General features: G+C 38.1%; 1 protein-coding gene across 1 annotated transcript; it reads left to right on the top strand.

Annotated features, from left to right (window-relative positions):
• Positions 1 to 6,434: 6,434 nt before the first annotated feature.
• Positions 6,435 to 10,051, top strand: LOC125225830. The gene is made up of 2 exons (XM_048129690.1): positions 6,435 to 6,696; positions 9,038 to 10,051. Exons 1-2 carry the CDS (start codon positions 6,582 to 6,584, stop codon positions 9,277 to 9,279), a joined length of 357 nt encoding a protein of 118 aa, XP_047985647.1. The 5' UTR covers positions 6,435 to 6,581; the 3' UTR covers positions 9,280 to 10,051.
• Positions 10,052 to 16,173: the final 6,122 nt, after the last annotated feature.

Genomic DNA, 16,173 nt, shown 5'->3' with positions numbered 1-16,173 from the left:
GTGCCAAATGGGACTGTGAGCGACATCTATCCATTTCCGCTGCAAACAATAGTTTCGTTTTGACAGTCGCATTTTGTGGTACGGGGTGGCATAGTCTGTATATATGTAGTTTGTGGTAAAAATGAGCGATTACGATACCACAGATTACATATCTTAGTAGGCGTTTAGACGGGATCAAATTGACAATTTGATCGGAAACTAAATTGACCGTATGGTGAGGGGTTAAGAATTTCAACACTTTTCCTACCGTGGGGTTCCATTGTGGTGTGGGCGATGGGCTGGTGACCTGTCAGTGTCACTTAAGACCCCTTAAGATTTCCCTATCAGGGATAAGTTCGCCTTTGTACTTCCTCCTTCTTCTTTCTTTTATATTTGATGTCTTGTATATTTTATGTTGATGGTACAATAAAGAGTTTACTTACTTAATTGCCAAGAGTGGCACTGAAACTGGATCAGTTTGACGTGCTCTACCTACCCCATTTATGAAAACAGGTGTGATGTTATGAGTGTAATTCACTTTAATGCATGCAGTGTACATTACCTACCAATTAAGTAACTACGCAGAGTATGTTTTTTGATATGATCAGAACACGAGCTTGGAGAATTAGTGTTATGAAAAAGATCTGAAAGTTTTTTGTAACATCATCCATCGTCCGTTTCTTTTGGTCTTTCCGTCAGTAAAATTACAGAATTCATATTTTACATTCTTAAAAATTATGTGCCAAATAAAGTACAAAAAAACCTAAACCACACACAGCAGCGGCTGATCCCTACCAGCCGATTCCCACAGGCTTGCCTAAAATTGATTACTAGCACCTTATGTAAAAGTAGGCTTCTTTTTGCTCAGTGTTGCCTAGCAGAAATTTTCACCAGCCGCCACTGATATTTACTGCCTTAAAGTCATAATAGGTATTGGGTTGGCACAAAAGTAATGACACACTCTACAAAACTCTATACATTTCCTTTCTTAAGTTAATTGTTTTCGATAATATTCTAGTATGTTGTAGAACATTCTAGGTACTTCTAATGTGAGGGTATATAAAGCCGCCCTCGTGATTGGTTTAGTTAGATGGAAATAAAATGGACGAGCGACAAGTTCGAACACTTTACTTATACGAGTACTTGTTAGGCCACAGTGCGCGGGCTGCGGCTGACAATATCAACACTGCATTGGGCGCTGGAAGTACAAGCCATGCCACGGTGTCCAGATGGTTTGACCGTTTTAAATCAGGAGACAGGAGCCTTGAAAGTCAGTCACGCTCAGGGCGACCACCTGCATTCAATGATGACGATTTACGCCGCGAACTACAGTCGAATCCTGATGCTACTACTCGTGAATTAGCGGAAGCACTTAACTGCAGTCACCACGCTGGGGAATACCATCTGCATGAGCTTGGGTATCGAAAAGTTTTGGCTCGATGGGTACCGCACATCCTTACCGACGCCAGTCGTGCAGTCCGTGTCAACACTTTTGCTGCGACCCCGACGTAAAGAGTTTTTGACTGATCTGGTTACGGGAGATGAATCATGGATTTATTATGATAACGATACACGTCGTGCTTTTTGGCTGCCTCGAGAAGAAACGCCACCAACTCAACCGAAGCTGAGTCAAAAGAACCGCTTAAAAGTTTTGCTTTGTTGTTTCTGGGACTCGCAAGGCATGCTGTTTCATGAACTAAATATTACACAATGAAACTGTAAACGCTAACAAATATTCAACACAGCTTACCGAACTATCTTCTGCTATCAAGAAAAAACGACGAAGACGAGCCACTGTAATTTTACTACATGATAACGCTCGACCTCATGTCGCATCTACCGTTCGCCAACAGCTGCAGAACTTGGGCTGGGAGACGATACCCCACCCACCTTATTCTCCAGACCTCTCACCATCAGACTTTCATTTGTTTAGAACCCTGAAACGACATTTGCGGGGTAAACAATTCAATGATTTCCATGATGTACAGGTGGAGTTGAACAACTTTTTCGAGACACAGCCAACAGAGTTCTGGGCGAAAGGCATCCAAACTTTGCCGGATCGTTGGCAAGAAGTCATAGATGCTAATGGTGATTACATCATCGACTAAGCTTTTTGTATTGTAATAATAATAAAAAATATGGTCGCCCTGGATCGGAGGGTCCGCTCACTGCTTACCACACACCGTATGTTACACCCGCGCTCGTCTGTTATGAGATTGTACATCCCACGGAAGTGCGGAGGTCGAGGCTTCCTAAACGCCAAAGATCTTCACAACCGTGAGGTGTACAATCTCAGGAATTACTTCCTTAACAACGAGTGTGGGATGCATCGTGATGTGGTGGCAGTGGACGGAAACCTCACGCCGCTCTCCTTGGCGAAACAGAACTGGCGCAAACCTGTGGTACTAAGTACTGCGGACCGCAAGGCGGTATGGGAGAGCAAGCAGCTACACGGGCGGTTCTACAAGGCCCTCACGGGACCCGATGTAGATCTGCTCGCATCGGTGAACTGGTTACGATTCGGGGACCTCTTCGGAGAAACCGAGGGTTTTGCCTGTGCAATTGCGGACGAAGTTATGATGACGAACAACTACCGGAAATATATCCTGAAGGACGGTACGGTCGACATTTGTCGGGCATGCCGCCGTCCCGGAGAGTCACTCAGGCATATCATTTCCGGTTGTTCTCATCTAGCTAACGGCGAGTACTTGCACAGACATAATCTCGTAGCCAGGATCATTCACCAGCAACTTGCTCTTCAATACGGCCTTGTGGACCGCGAAGTACCGTACTAGGGTCATTCTACGAGACAGCGATTTTTGTCTTATTCCTCTGTCCTTTTTTATTTTTGAAATTTGACCAATAAGGACATACTCTTGTGAAAATAGATTTATTTTTAGACATAACTATGGTTTTGGCCCATATTTTTGTGAACTCATTCATAAAATAAATTCATTTTAACTTTTTGGTCCAGAGGAATAAGAAATTTAGGCCCAGAGGAATAAGATAAGTCAGGATAGGTTAACAAAAATGTTAAAAAACCGTATATTTATAAATTATATATTGTACTTTTGTTCACAAAACTATCAAAAAAGTATTCTGGAATATTTTTATATTTATTTTTATTAATAACATTCAGACTGTAAATTCACTAGGTGCTAAAAAGATCTAAATTTAAAACTTATTGTTCTTAAATTTACTCACTGTACTTACAATGAGTGATTATTATTATTCAACGTTTGTCCATTTACTTTATAGTTTCAGAAATAATCGCTCCGAAAGTCAAAAAAATTGTGTCCCCTCCCCTCTAACTTTAGAACCAGCTATTCAAAAATTTTGAAAAAAATGTCAAAGATACATCTTTCATAATACATTGAACAAAAATTGTTTTGAACATTATCGATCCAAGCGTTTATGAGTTTTTGTCAGAAAACATGTTAAAAAATTACACCACGATAATACGGTATAATTTAACGGTTGATTTTTATTTTTATTTTATTTTATTTTTATTTTATTTTTTTATTTTATAATGGCACGGAACCCTCCATTATGCGTGGTCAGACACGCACTTGTTTTAATACCTTTTCTGTTTTTTTAGACTGTGTGCAAAACCTTTATTAATTTTCTATAATAGACCCTACATTAATAAATTTAAGCTATAGATTTGTCAACATTTAGTGTAACAGAAACACGAACAGACATACCTACGATTTAAAGTTCCGTTTTTTTTATTAAGGTACTTTAAAATATAGGAAATCACTTGATAACTACTCTTCTTTTTGAAAGTCAGTTAAGAAAAACAAGAAAATTTAGAAAATTCTTATTCCATTGTCCAAAATCCATAGGAATAAGGGACAGAGGAATAAGAAATTATCGAAAAAAAACCACTGATTTATAATGTGTATATACAACGCGGCTGTCGTTAAAGCAAAAAAGTACATTTTTAAAAGTTACACAAATCCCAAAAAATCGAACAGAGTAATAAGAATGCTACCTGAACCACGGACAGAGGAATAAGATATTTACCTTCGTAATTCCGGAGCCACGTGCAACAGCCGACACTTCCACCTCGTACCACGTTCCGAGCGCGACTGATTATTCCCCGCGGGGGGAAGTTTGTCTACAATCTTCAATACGTTTACGATACAGGCGAATAAAACCCGCACCAGAGAAATAAGAATTTTGTCGCGGACATCTCTTATTTCCTAAATTTTAAATACAAAATTATAGATAAAAAAATACTTGTTAAATTTTAGTAATGTAATAACTAATAATGTATCCATGTACTCAATCAAAATATTCGTTAAGTTGACTGAATTGAAGTTATCATCACATGTTTAGAGAAAAATGGAGAACGGACACGACAGAGTAGTAAGAATAACGGATATATTTTTTTAATATAAAAAATTACAATGACCTTATACTAAAGCTAATCGATGTCCCAGTTGACTAGAGATATAAAGTATCTCTGAAAAAAAAAACAGGATTTTAAACTAAAGTTTTCAGTGAAATAAGCCTCCGGACATTGAAAATTAGGGTCTCGGAGAATCACCCACTACAAGTACTTACCTGCGCCAGTTCTCAAAAATGGTCGTGCCACGCTCTATTGGGATCGATCTATTATCACTGACAGGACTATTGTAGCCAATAAGCCTGACATTGTGATAATAGATCGACTGCAACGCCGGGCCGTGCTCGTTGACATCACCATCCCCCATGATGAGAATCTCGTGAAAGCCGAGAAGGACAAGTCCAGTAAGTACCTAGACTTGGCTCACGAGATAACCGCCATGTGGGATGTTGATTCAACGATCATTGTTCCGATAGTCGTTTCAGCGAACGGTCTCATAGCGAAGAGTCTCGACCACCATCTTAAGAGACTCTCGCTAGGTGGATGGATCAAGGGCCAGATGCAGAAGGCGGTGATCTTGGACACGGCGCGGATAGTCCGACGGTTCCTCTCTCTGCAGCCCTAACCACCGGCACCTTGGGCCCTGCCCCGCTGCTGGCAGCACCCTAGGTTAGGTTTTTTATAATGTGTTTATATGTTTTATATTGTTTTGTAAGTGTTATTTTTATTTTACTTTTATACTCATATTGTACAAAACCTAACTTAAGAAGGAAGATAAATAAAGGAAATAAAAAATATAAAACGTAAACCAAGTGTCTCATTACTTTTGTGCCAACCCAATATAATTATGTCATTATTATGAATGTATGCTCGATCTAATCCGCAAGATCTGGGCGTCGAAAACCAAACGCACCTGAACCTTCATAACGAGTATGATGCTACCACCACCGCCCAAGGGACCAGGGTATGTAACCAATTGCACAAACACTTATGATATATATTACGTCACAGTGTAAGGGGGGGGGGGGGTCATACTAAATGTGACAATCCCTGTTAAAGGGATACAAAAAAGCGTGACATAGGGGGGGAGGGGTCCAAAAACCTGAAATTTGGTGTGACGTAATATGTGGATGATCCCTAATATCGTTATCGTAGCTAGCTATCTCTATCGCTCTTCCATATTGGCGCGACAGAGACAGACTGCCTTTCGATCGGAGCCTAGCGACAACGATTGTCATTTCGGCTGGGCCGGCAGTCAAGATTGAGGCCTTTTTATCACTGGTCCGCACAGATATCCTCACTCAAGCGATTTCTAAGCCAAATTTCGGCTATCTCTTTCATTCTCACTGACTACGGCATTGCTAAAGAGGGATATAAAAGGATTTTAGGGAAAATTCGCCTTTGAACCAGAAATCATATTTATGGCAGTCGTTAAAATGATATGTGATATTTGAATGTACTATAATAGCGGGGTTTAGGCGTGATATGACGCTTATGTACGGTCATTTAAATTCGCGTTTGGTCATATGCTGAGTTATCTGTGTTGCTCATGTATCGTTCAGCATGAAGCAAACCACGATTGTAGTCTTGGATAGAGGCAATATTGGGAGGCAATCTCAGGTTTGTTGTGTTTGTTTAACTAGGACATATTGGGAGTCGAACTTAGGGATAACTACAGAGCCTCTTATATGAATACGTACGTTTTAGAATACGTCACGGTATACCTATGTTGTTGGTTCCAGTATGTTACAGATTGGCGGCACTCTTCACTTTCTAAATACGTATTTTTTCGAGTCATTTACTCAATTAGCAACGTATTTTCAAACGTCAAAAACTCACGGTAGTGGCTCAGGATTTATAGAAAGAAATAACAGCTGACGACGTAAAATATTAAAATTTCTACGTCATTCCCTTCAACACTTTCTCTTTCAGCAAAATCCGGCATTTCCAAGTTCATTGTTAAGTATTTCGTAACTTATTAGAGCCAAGAAACTCACAACTTTCCACTTAGAGTTACTTAGGGCATTTAGCAAAGGTAACTCTTGTATAGCGTGAAGAATCACCATTATGTCACTGAAACTTGGCGATAAAACACCTCATATTTTATTTTAAAAGCTGACTGAAAAAAGAACCTTTTAAAAAATCATAAATAACTCTGTCTGTACAAAATATCTTCACCAAACCGACCGAAGGATTCAAGTTATAAAAGAGAAGATAAAACGTTTTTATTGTGCGAGTAAATCTGGCCAAAATGCGTGCTAAGATCGTAATTTCTTTTTTAATCTGTTTTGTGGCATTTTGCGACGCGCTTCCGGAGTCTGAAGGCGTCGAGGCGAGAGGGAAGAAAAAGAAAATCGCGCTTTTTAGTAAGTACTTGTTTATTATTATTTCTAGCGATTAGGTTTTTTCGGGTAAAGTATTATGTTAACTGACAGCAAACTGCTTTTCAAGAATGTGAACAAAAACTAATTTAGCTGTATAAAACTAGACACATAACACTATTTCCAGCAAGCGTACGAGTATAGTATAACAATACCCGTAACTGGTTTCATTCATTGACGGGTCCCATTTGCATCCGCGAAGCAATTTACATCCGAACTATAATAGCCACATGGAACGCTCATTTGGCTGTTCAATATTCAAACTCGTAAGAACTAACTCACGAGAATAAACATATTCATTCATTCATTCGCTGAGGAGTCCTATTTGCATCCGCGGAGCAATTTACAACGGAACTGTTAAGCCATATGGAACGCTCAACTAATGACTGTTCAATGTTTAGGTTCATGAGAACTAACTCATTCGTTCATCCATTCATTCGATGTCGGGTCCCATTTGCATCCGCGGAGCAATCAATAACAGTCAAATAGAACGTTCGCTAAACTCGCTTTTACGCGTAATTTGAAATTCATAATTGAGAACTAATTAATAAAAAATCGTTAATCTATTCATTCATTTGCTGACAAGTCCCGTTTTGCAGCTGGTCAATATTTATAAGAAGAATCTTTGACATTCATGCATAAGTATCTTATTTGCATCAGCAGAACAATTTACAACGAGGCCATATGGACTTATTACTAACAGCTGTTCAGTATTTGATTATCTGTATATTATTTGTTTTTCTTTACATCTACTGCAGCGTCAAAATACCCTGTTCTTTATTCGCTTGTAATATAATAAAATAAAAAAATCAAATTTTATTACGAATCAAAAATAAACGAAGAGTTTCATGAAATAAATGTAAAAATAGGTACTTTCTAATTATTTACAGTTTATTTACACCACATCATATTTCACAATATTTTACACATGGATTACAAATATCCCGAAAAGAAAGTGGGGAATGCATTTCAATGTCGTCCTCTCTCCTCTTAAGCGGTAAAAGCATACGGTACGCAAGCCGCATAAAAGGTTTTTAATATTAAAGTTCCTATCTCCATGCTTGTTCCTAATGACGTGCTTACTGGGAAAATGGGAAAGAGACAGACTTTAGGGTAGCAATACGCAAATTGTAAAACTTAAGAAAACATTTTACGTAAAACAAATTGAATTCCGTTAATTGAGTTATTAAAAAAATAAAGATAATTACTGAACACGTGTGTGACAACCTTTACCAATTGTGCCGTCAATCACTTGACACTAACTTGAATGTTATTCTTAAGGGTCTCTCACACTGATAAATTCATTTATTATGTATGAAAATGATGAATTTTTTTTGCGAATTTAACTAAAAGTGATATACAGGGTGGTTCCTGATAATGAATGAATTTAACGGAAAACAAAAAAAACACGGTGTATAACGGTATCGAGTGCACGGAGTGTAGCCGTCGCGAGCACTCAAATCATTCATGTCATGCCTGAAGAGTTACTAAACAGTGACCACACGTTGATAGCGTTAACATCATTCATTGTATGGAGATAGTGATGAAACGATTTAGATATAGTTTTTTTTTTGTTTGAAAGCTGAATTACTCGGGAGCTTTCTTAGCAATGTTTCATGAAAATCAGTCCCCTATGTCGGAAGTTTTTTCAAAATTTTTATTTTGAGACTAGGTCAGTTAATCGTCAAGCTAAGTTGTTCACTTTTCAAAATAGAAATACTTCAGCGGTAAAATTAAATCAAAATAATTTATTCAGCAAATAGGCCACAGGGGCAAAAGTGCCCCTAAAAAATTGCCAAAAGTGTAAAAGTACACGTCATATTGTACATATTTACAATAGATTTAAAATTGAATTGAAATTACTTAATACTAATTCTAAGTTCTAACTAAAGTATAACTTTACTTACGCCGTGGCTTGCGTGGGCGACGGTCGCGCGATGATCGCGCGACGGCGATGTGACGCATACGAAATCAAACCTTATTGATATGGAAGTATGAGACGCGACGGAGACGGTCGCGCGACCGTCGCCCACGCAAGACACGGCGTTACTAATCAAACTACATCACTATTACGCGCACATTTGCAAGGCTATTTTCAGCTTTCCTCCCTTAAAATAGTTCTAATGGCGTTTTTTCCAAGTACCTAACTTTATACCTTTGTATTGTCTTCGGTTACCGCGATAGATACTCATGTAATAAAACTATGGAAACGGATTATATCGCGGATTATTTATTATACGCGATATTATCCATTTCAATAGTTTTATTTCATTTATACCTTTGATTAAAATAGATAAATAATAAACTTCATTTATCATATTCACAGTATACTTCGCCGACCTGGTCCTAAAGAAGTTCTTCATTCTCAAGCTGATCTACGCCTTCGTGTTCTGGCTGGTCATCCACAAAGCCGGCTACTTCCTCACCTGGTTCATCAGCTACCTCAAGGAGGCGAAGAAGGACCACCACGACCATGTCCACTATGGGCCCCATCATTTTGACGATGGCCCCAGTTATGGGCCCAGCTACGGACCCAGTTATGGGCCTTATAAGAGGAAGAATTATTAGCTATAATGTTAGTTGGTTATAATTAACGTAAAAGCTACTGTAAAAGGCTGAATAACGTAAAAGCTACTGGAAAATCTAGGTTTTACCGGTAAAACCTTAGGCGACGACGAGCGAAGCGAGCAGGAGTGTGTCAGGTTGACTGTGAGCAAACCAGAAACGAGTTTTTTTATATTAACTATATATGTTACAGTAACATTGTTACTGTAAAAGCCCGAATCGCGCATCATATAAGTGGCACAACTTTTTCGTAGAACTTCCCCAAAACTTTTGGCTCATACAACATTTACCGACCGCCGTGGTAAGACTGAGGTTAGATTTTACCGATTTGGTCCTAAATAAGTTCTTCATCCTCAAGCTGATCTACGCCTTCGTGTTCTGGCTGGTCATCCACAAAGCCGGCTACTTCCTCACCTGGTTCGTCAGCTACCTCAAGGAAGCGAAGAAGGACCACCACGACCATGTCCACTATGGGCCTCATCATTTTGACGACGGCCCCAGTTATGGGCCCAGCTACGGACCCAGTTATGGGCCTTATAAGAGGAAGAATTATTAGCTATAATGTTAGTTAGTTATAATTAATGTAAGTCCATCGGAATAAGTGAAAGCGCATGTATGAATTTCATATTATTTTACCCTACAATTGAATAAGGCGTGGGCTAAACCGAACGAACTTTTCGAATTTTAAGGACTACGATATGTCCTTTATAAATGATTATAATTAATAAGTAAGAATTACTATTTATTTATTTATTGGGCCGATAGATTAAAGTTAAACAGTGTTTTGGTCATCATGTTTTATTTTCTGTTATACTACATGTTACCTACTTACCTTACCTATTTCATAAATTTTGACTTGGTACACTTATAAGAGAGAGGACAAGAAATTTTATTTATGAACGACAAAATGAATAAAGAAGTGAGCTTGTCTAAATCATTTTGCCTTACTCCAGATAGAACCGTTCCGATAGAAAGCTATGTGCCGGTTTTAGGATAATGCAGAGAGCACCACTAATGGACAGTCTGTGAGTCCTATTACCGGTTCTGTAGCTGGAAACAAGCTTTAAAACGGGATAATTTTGGAGGTTAAAAATTTCAGATTGTTCCGTTTTTTGCTCTTTACATATAAGTTCACTAAGTTCTAGGTGAGCTTATCGAGAATGAAAAATGTATTTATAAATGAATACGATACGAAATAAATGGATTAAAAAAGCATTTCTAATTAAGAAGCGGTTCCATATGGTTTGAGGCCTTTAGCTGAGCATTTCTTTTTTTTCGCCACTTTTATGAAATATGATATTTTTGAAAAAAAATGGTATTTCTACTCAGAAACACTAGCTTTTTCAATCCTAGTAGTTAAAAAAATTGTCCCATACGATTTTTTCTTATTTTGTTACCATTTTCCGTACATGTTGTGTGGGGTAACAAAAGAGGAAAGTAACAAAAATGTATGGAAATTCTGGGACACTTTTTGTCTCCCAGTGAGATTGAAAGTACTCGTGATTCTGAGTACGAATTAACCTAAAATTCCCTAAAAAAATGGCAAAAAAAAAGAAATGCTCAGCTATTAAAATCGCCACAACATTAAGTCCTTTTGTGTGCGCTACCACACTTTTAATGATTAAAATTTTACCGCATAATTATTTAATTTTCGACAACCCTAAATAATTATAGTCGAAAGGAATAGTGTCATACATTAGAAACGGACAACACGACCCTGAACCGCTGTCAAGCTCCGGTATTGCAGGAAGTGTCTATTCTGTACGTAAGTCCTAATTTTGTGGCTACACCAATAAGGAGCATTCAGGAAAGGTCACACCATAAATCGAATGTAACACAAATCGTCCTAAACCTACCTCGCTTTAACAAGAGCTATTGTTTTACGACACGAGTTATTCCATAATAATGGTTCGATAGATTTATTATCCGGTGATAAATTGTTATAACTTCGCCGAAATATAATCTATTATAAGGAAATAAAGGGAAATAAATGTTCCTTGACAAATGATTTCTCATAATTAATTGTAGCACTCTGATATTTTATTGTACTTCCGGTCCTTATCTGAAATTGAAGAGAGTAATGTAAAAGACAAGTAGCATCAGTGCTCATACTCATACTCATACTCATACTCTATTATTTATTAATATTGTTACATATTACACGTCACAATTGATTTAGGAACATAGTTATTATATGGTATGGCTCGATACGCTAATGCCCATTAGATGACACAATTCTGTAATATACATATATAATGACTTAAGACTGCAACTGTCACCTACTGGGTAACTGTCGAACACTGGTACTTGTACATTAATAAGATCGAACAGGTTCGTCGGGAAAAAACGTGCGAAAAACTAAAAGGCGGATTTCTCTGCTCCCTACAACATATTTTTCAGTACAGATGGTGTTTTTTTTACGCACTAGTGCGAGAAGTGGTTCATTATATGCCAGGTCGAAACTTTGAAGGCTCATCTGTACTGAAAAACGTCGTACGATACACGTGCAAAAAGGAAATTCGTAACTCGTGTCGATTTAAAACACTCCCTTCGGTCGTGTTTTAATTTATCGCCACTCGTTTCGAATTTCCTTTCTTACGCACTTGTATCGAAATGTACTATTTCACCACACCAACTGGTAAAATCCTCTTGATTTTTCAAAAACTGTGTGAAAGTTGCATTTTATCCTTAAGAGAGTAAAGAATTTTCCTACAAATTTTAAGTTCATGCCCAAAGAGGCTGGTAAAATTTACTTTTAAATGATGATTTCGAATCATAAATGTTAAATATATTGAAGGACGGTCGTGACCGCTTTCCATCAGGCGGACCGTATGCTTGTTTGTCACCGACGTAGTATAAAAAAAGGATTGTAATTACTTTGATGTTTTACTGTTAAAATTATAAGTTTTATAGGCAAAAGACAGCGGGAAGCGAAATATACTATGTAGTGATAACAACAACACAAAGTTTATAAATTGATACTGTCAGGAAATCGGCAAGGCTTTCACTGATTGGACAGACTGAGATTTCGGATTGGACGATCAAATATTTAATATTGCAAGCTAAGCCCGGCTTTCAGCCTAGCCAAAGTGACAATCGTTGACGCTACGTGCATGGTAATCGAATCGCAGTCTGGCTCTGTCGCGCCAACAGAAGTGCGATAGGGAGAGCTAGCTGCGAAGCGTAAGCAATTGTGACATTGTTCTGGTACCCAGTAGGCCTAGCACATGATGGCCGCGGGAGTATGTCGCCGCGAGATAGATGACACGTCTTTGTCTAACTGTATTAATTACATAAGGACAGGTAGTCTATCTCGCGGCGACATACTCCCGCGGCCGTCATGTGCTAGGCCTACAGGACAGTTTGGAATTAATAAAACCGCCTTCAAAAATAAGCGCGTTACAAAACACGGAGAAACTAAAAAGCAAAAAATAATAAACCTTTGAATTCAGATTTCTTATCGGATTGCAATAATCTAAACATACAAATTATAAACAAATCAATTATTTTTGTACCTGATCGATTGAAAAAAAAATTTTGAAAATCGGTCCACGATTCTCGGAGATATCGAATAACATACATACAAAAAAAAAGCATTCAGTCGAATTGAGAACCTCCTCCTTTTTTTGAAGTCGGTTAAAAAGACAATTTTTTGAACAATTTATTTTCATCATACAATGAAAATGTGTTGAGAAAAATGACGTTTCCACTGTGTAAATGATTCATATCCAATGGACACATCGCCTGTTCGGAAAGGGGACTTTTCTTGTCCGCTAAGAAGGAGTTGTATGTGTAATGTGACTCTTTTCACCCTGCGAGAAGGTATCAAAATGACATTTTTCTGTTCTAGGACACAATTTTTACTCTTATTTACATACATTCAACTTATTTATTTTTTAATTATATTTTGACCCTGGATCATTTTCCTATCCCTAACTACGCTCAGAATTATATTTTATAATCCCTCGCTGCGCTCCGGATTCAAGTAGAAACCTTTGCTTTGCTCAGGATTGAATACACACTCTCGCCGTAAATATATCATTTTGCTTCCTTGTTATACAATCTACTATTGTATCAATCAAACACAGTTGCAATGTACAAAGAGCAATTTACTAGTTAAAAATAAACCCTGATCCACCCGGACCGGTAATCCGGTTTAACGTACATCCGTAAATACGGACGCCCTCGATTATAAACCGTTTACGCGTCTCATAAAATGACAAAGATTTAGATGGAAACAGAAAGGACAGTTCACTGTAAGAAGCAATACAAGCCTATTCGAAAACAGAAGAGTCGTGGAATGTATTGGGCCCTATACATTGCCTGGTTGTTATTTTTCCGCACAAACTAACAATAGTTATTTGTTATACAAGGGCGCAAAGTTGTATTTTAACGCCGAGTGTGGAATTGAAAAACGAGCAAGTAAAAGAATATCTATATACGTAGTTGAACCACGAGCGAAGCGAGCGAACGAATAGTTGAAAATATAATCCTGAACTTGGTGAGTTTTTCAACACACGAGAAGTAATAGTACATTACGATACAAGTGCATAAAAAACGAGTGGCGGTAAATTGACACGAGTTACGAATTTCCTTTTCGCACGTGTATCGTACGACGTTTTTCAGTACAGATGAGCTTCCGAAGTTTCGACCTGGCATATAATGAACCACTTCTCGCACTAGTGCGTAAAAAAAATACCATCTGTACTGAAATAGTACATTACGATACAAGTGCGTAAAAAAGGAAGTTCGAAACGAGTGGCGATAAATTAAAACACGACCGAAGGGAGTGTTTTAAATCGACACGAGTTACGAATTTCCTTTTCGCACGTGTATCGTACGACGTTTTTCAGTACAGATGAGCCTCCGAAGTTTCGACCTGGCATATAATGAACCACTTCTCGCACTAGTGCGTAAAAAAAATACCATCTGTACTGAAATAGTACATTTCGATACAAGTGCGAAAAAGAGGAAGTTCGAAACGAGTGGCGATAAATTAAAACACGACCGAAGGGATTGTTTTAAATCGACACGAGTTACGAATTCCCTTTTCGCACGTGTATCGAACGACGTTTTTCAGTACAGATGGACCTCCGAAGTTTCGACCTGCCATATAATGAACCACTTCTCGCACTAGTGCGTAAAAAAAACACCATCTGTACTGAAAAATATATTATGTAGTGATGTGCCTACTGACTACCTAATTAAGCAACGTCACAGTCGCTTACGATAATATCGTTATCGTAGCTAGCTCTCTTTATCGCTCTTCCGTATCTTAGGCGCGACACAGCCAGTTGCCATTCAAGAGCCACTTAGCGTCGACGATAGTCACTTCGGCTGGGCCGGGTAATGTGGCACAACAAGCACAAATATTTCCACGTGCAAACAATGTTGCACGTGCAACGCCTAGGCGAAGTGACAATAGTTAAGACGATACGGTAGGGGTCAATTCTCCATACAAACGCTCTCGACTATTTCCTCCCTGGTTTTTAAAGATAGAGCAATTTTCAACACAGATTGTTATTATTTTTATCTGTGTCGGACCGTTTTGATTTTTTTGATATTCTGCTTTTTAAAGATTCTAGAGCCAATAAAAAAATTCCAAAAACGGCCTTTTTCATTGTGGCGCAAAAAAAAGTGTGATACTCAAGATTAGTAACAATTAACCAAAAAAGCTAAACGGTCCGACATAGATTATTTCATTGTTATTCAGATTCTCAAATTTCGTTCCGATTGACAAATTTTAATTGGCAATAAGGGTTAATTTCTCTTGAAAGTTCAGAAGCATTTTGCACTTGAAACGTGGGACCCTTCTGATATCGAAAGCCACGAATTAGTCTTGGTTCTGTTGGGTCCGACATAGATTATTTCATTGTTATTCAGATTCTCAAATTTCGTTCCGATTGATTAAGTTTTGAAGGAGGAAAGAGTCGAGAGCGGAACCTCGATTTGAAAGATTTTTTTGAAATATCTTTTGACTGAGTGGTTCTTAATGGACAATTTTTTTTTCGATAAATCTAGTTAATAACACTTGTATATTTAACTAAAATTCCCAAGTTGAAAGTATTCCGTTTCCATTTTAGCATTTTCGCTACCGTATCCTCTTAACGCTATGTGACGATCCAAATGCAGTCTGACTCTATTGCGTCACTACAGAAGAGCTAGGAAGAGCTAGCTACATACGCTTCCGAAGCACCCTGTGACGTACCCTGAGAAGTCACTGACTCACTGGTTGATATCGAGTGTCGGGTCTGACTTAGCAGAATCTCTTCTCACCCGGAGACCGGTTAACGATGATTGCGCGAGGTTTTGTAGCTGTAGCCGAATATCAGAGATGTTACAGCCCACATTGCAGTATTTCTAACTTACATTGTTCCTATGTTCTTAAAGCCTGACCTGAAATACAGCGCGTAAACGTAATAAGGGCGATAAATGAAACCAGGCGTATAGTTCAATATTGTTATCATTAATTAAGAGGTGTTTTTGATTTACTCTTAATTTTCACCCCATAATGAATTTTTGAAAAAAATCTCAGCAGCAATGTACCTACTGTAAACGTGGTTGCGATGACAATCAATGACAACTGTCAACGAGCGTTTAACGCGAGTGTGTTTGCATTACGTTGCGGGCCGAATTAATTTGTATGGATAAAAAAAATATTTCAATTTTAAGTAAAAGTTATCTAATTACATTTTATACGTCCTATACTCACCACCGTTAAGAGGTTCGCCCGTATTAGGTTTACACCCTGTATATGACTACGCGCCATGTTGCTGAATTTAATTGGAACTATTCTCTTCATACTGAACTGTCACCGCATACATCGGAATAACAGCGCCCTCCTGACAATAGTCATATATTTCTGGTTAAGCTTTACATCAAAATTCCTATTATTGT

The sequence above is a fragment of the Leguminivora glycinivorella genome, chromosome 4 (assembly GCF_023078275.1).
Source record: "Leguminivora glycinivorella isolate SPB_JAAS2020 chromosome 4, LegGlyc_1.1, whole genome shotgun sequence".
Taxonomy (NCBI): Eukaryota; Metazoa; Arthropoda; class Insecta; order Lepidoptera; family Tortricidae; genus Leguminivora; species Leguminivora glycinivorella.
This window is presented reverse-complemented; position numbering and strand designations above follow the sequence as displayed.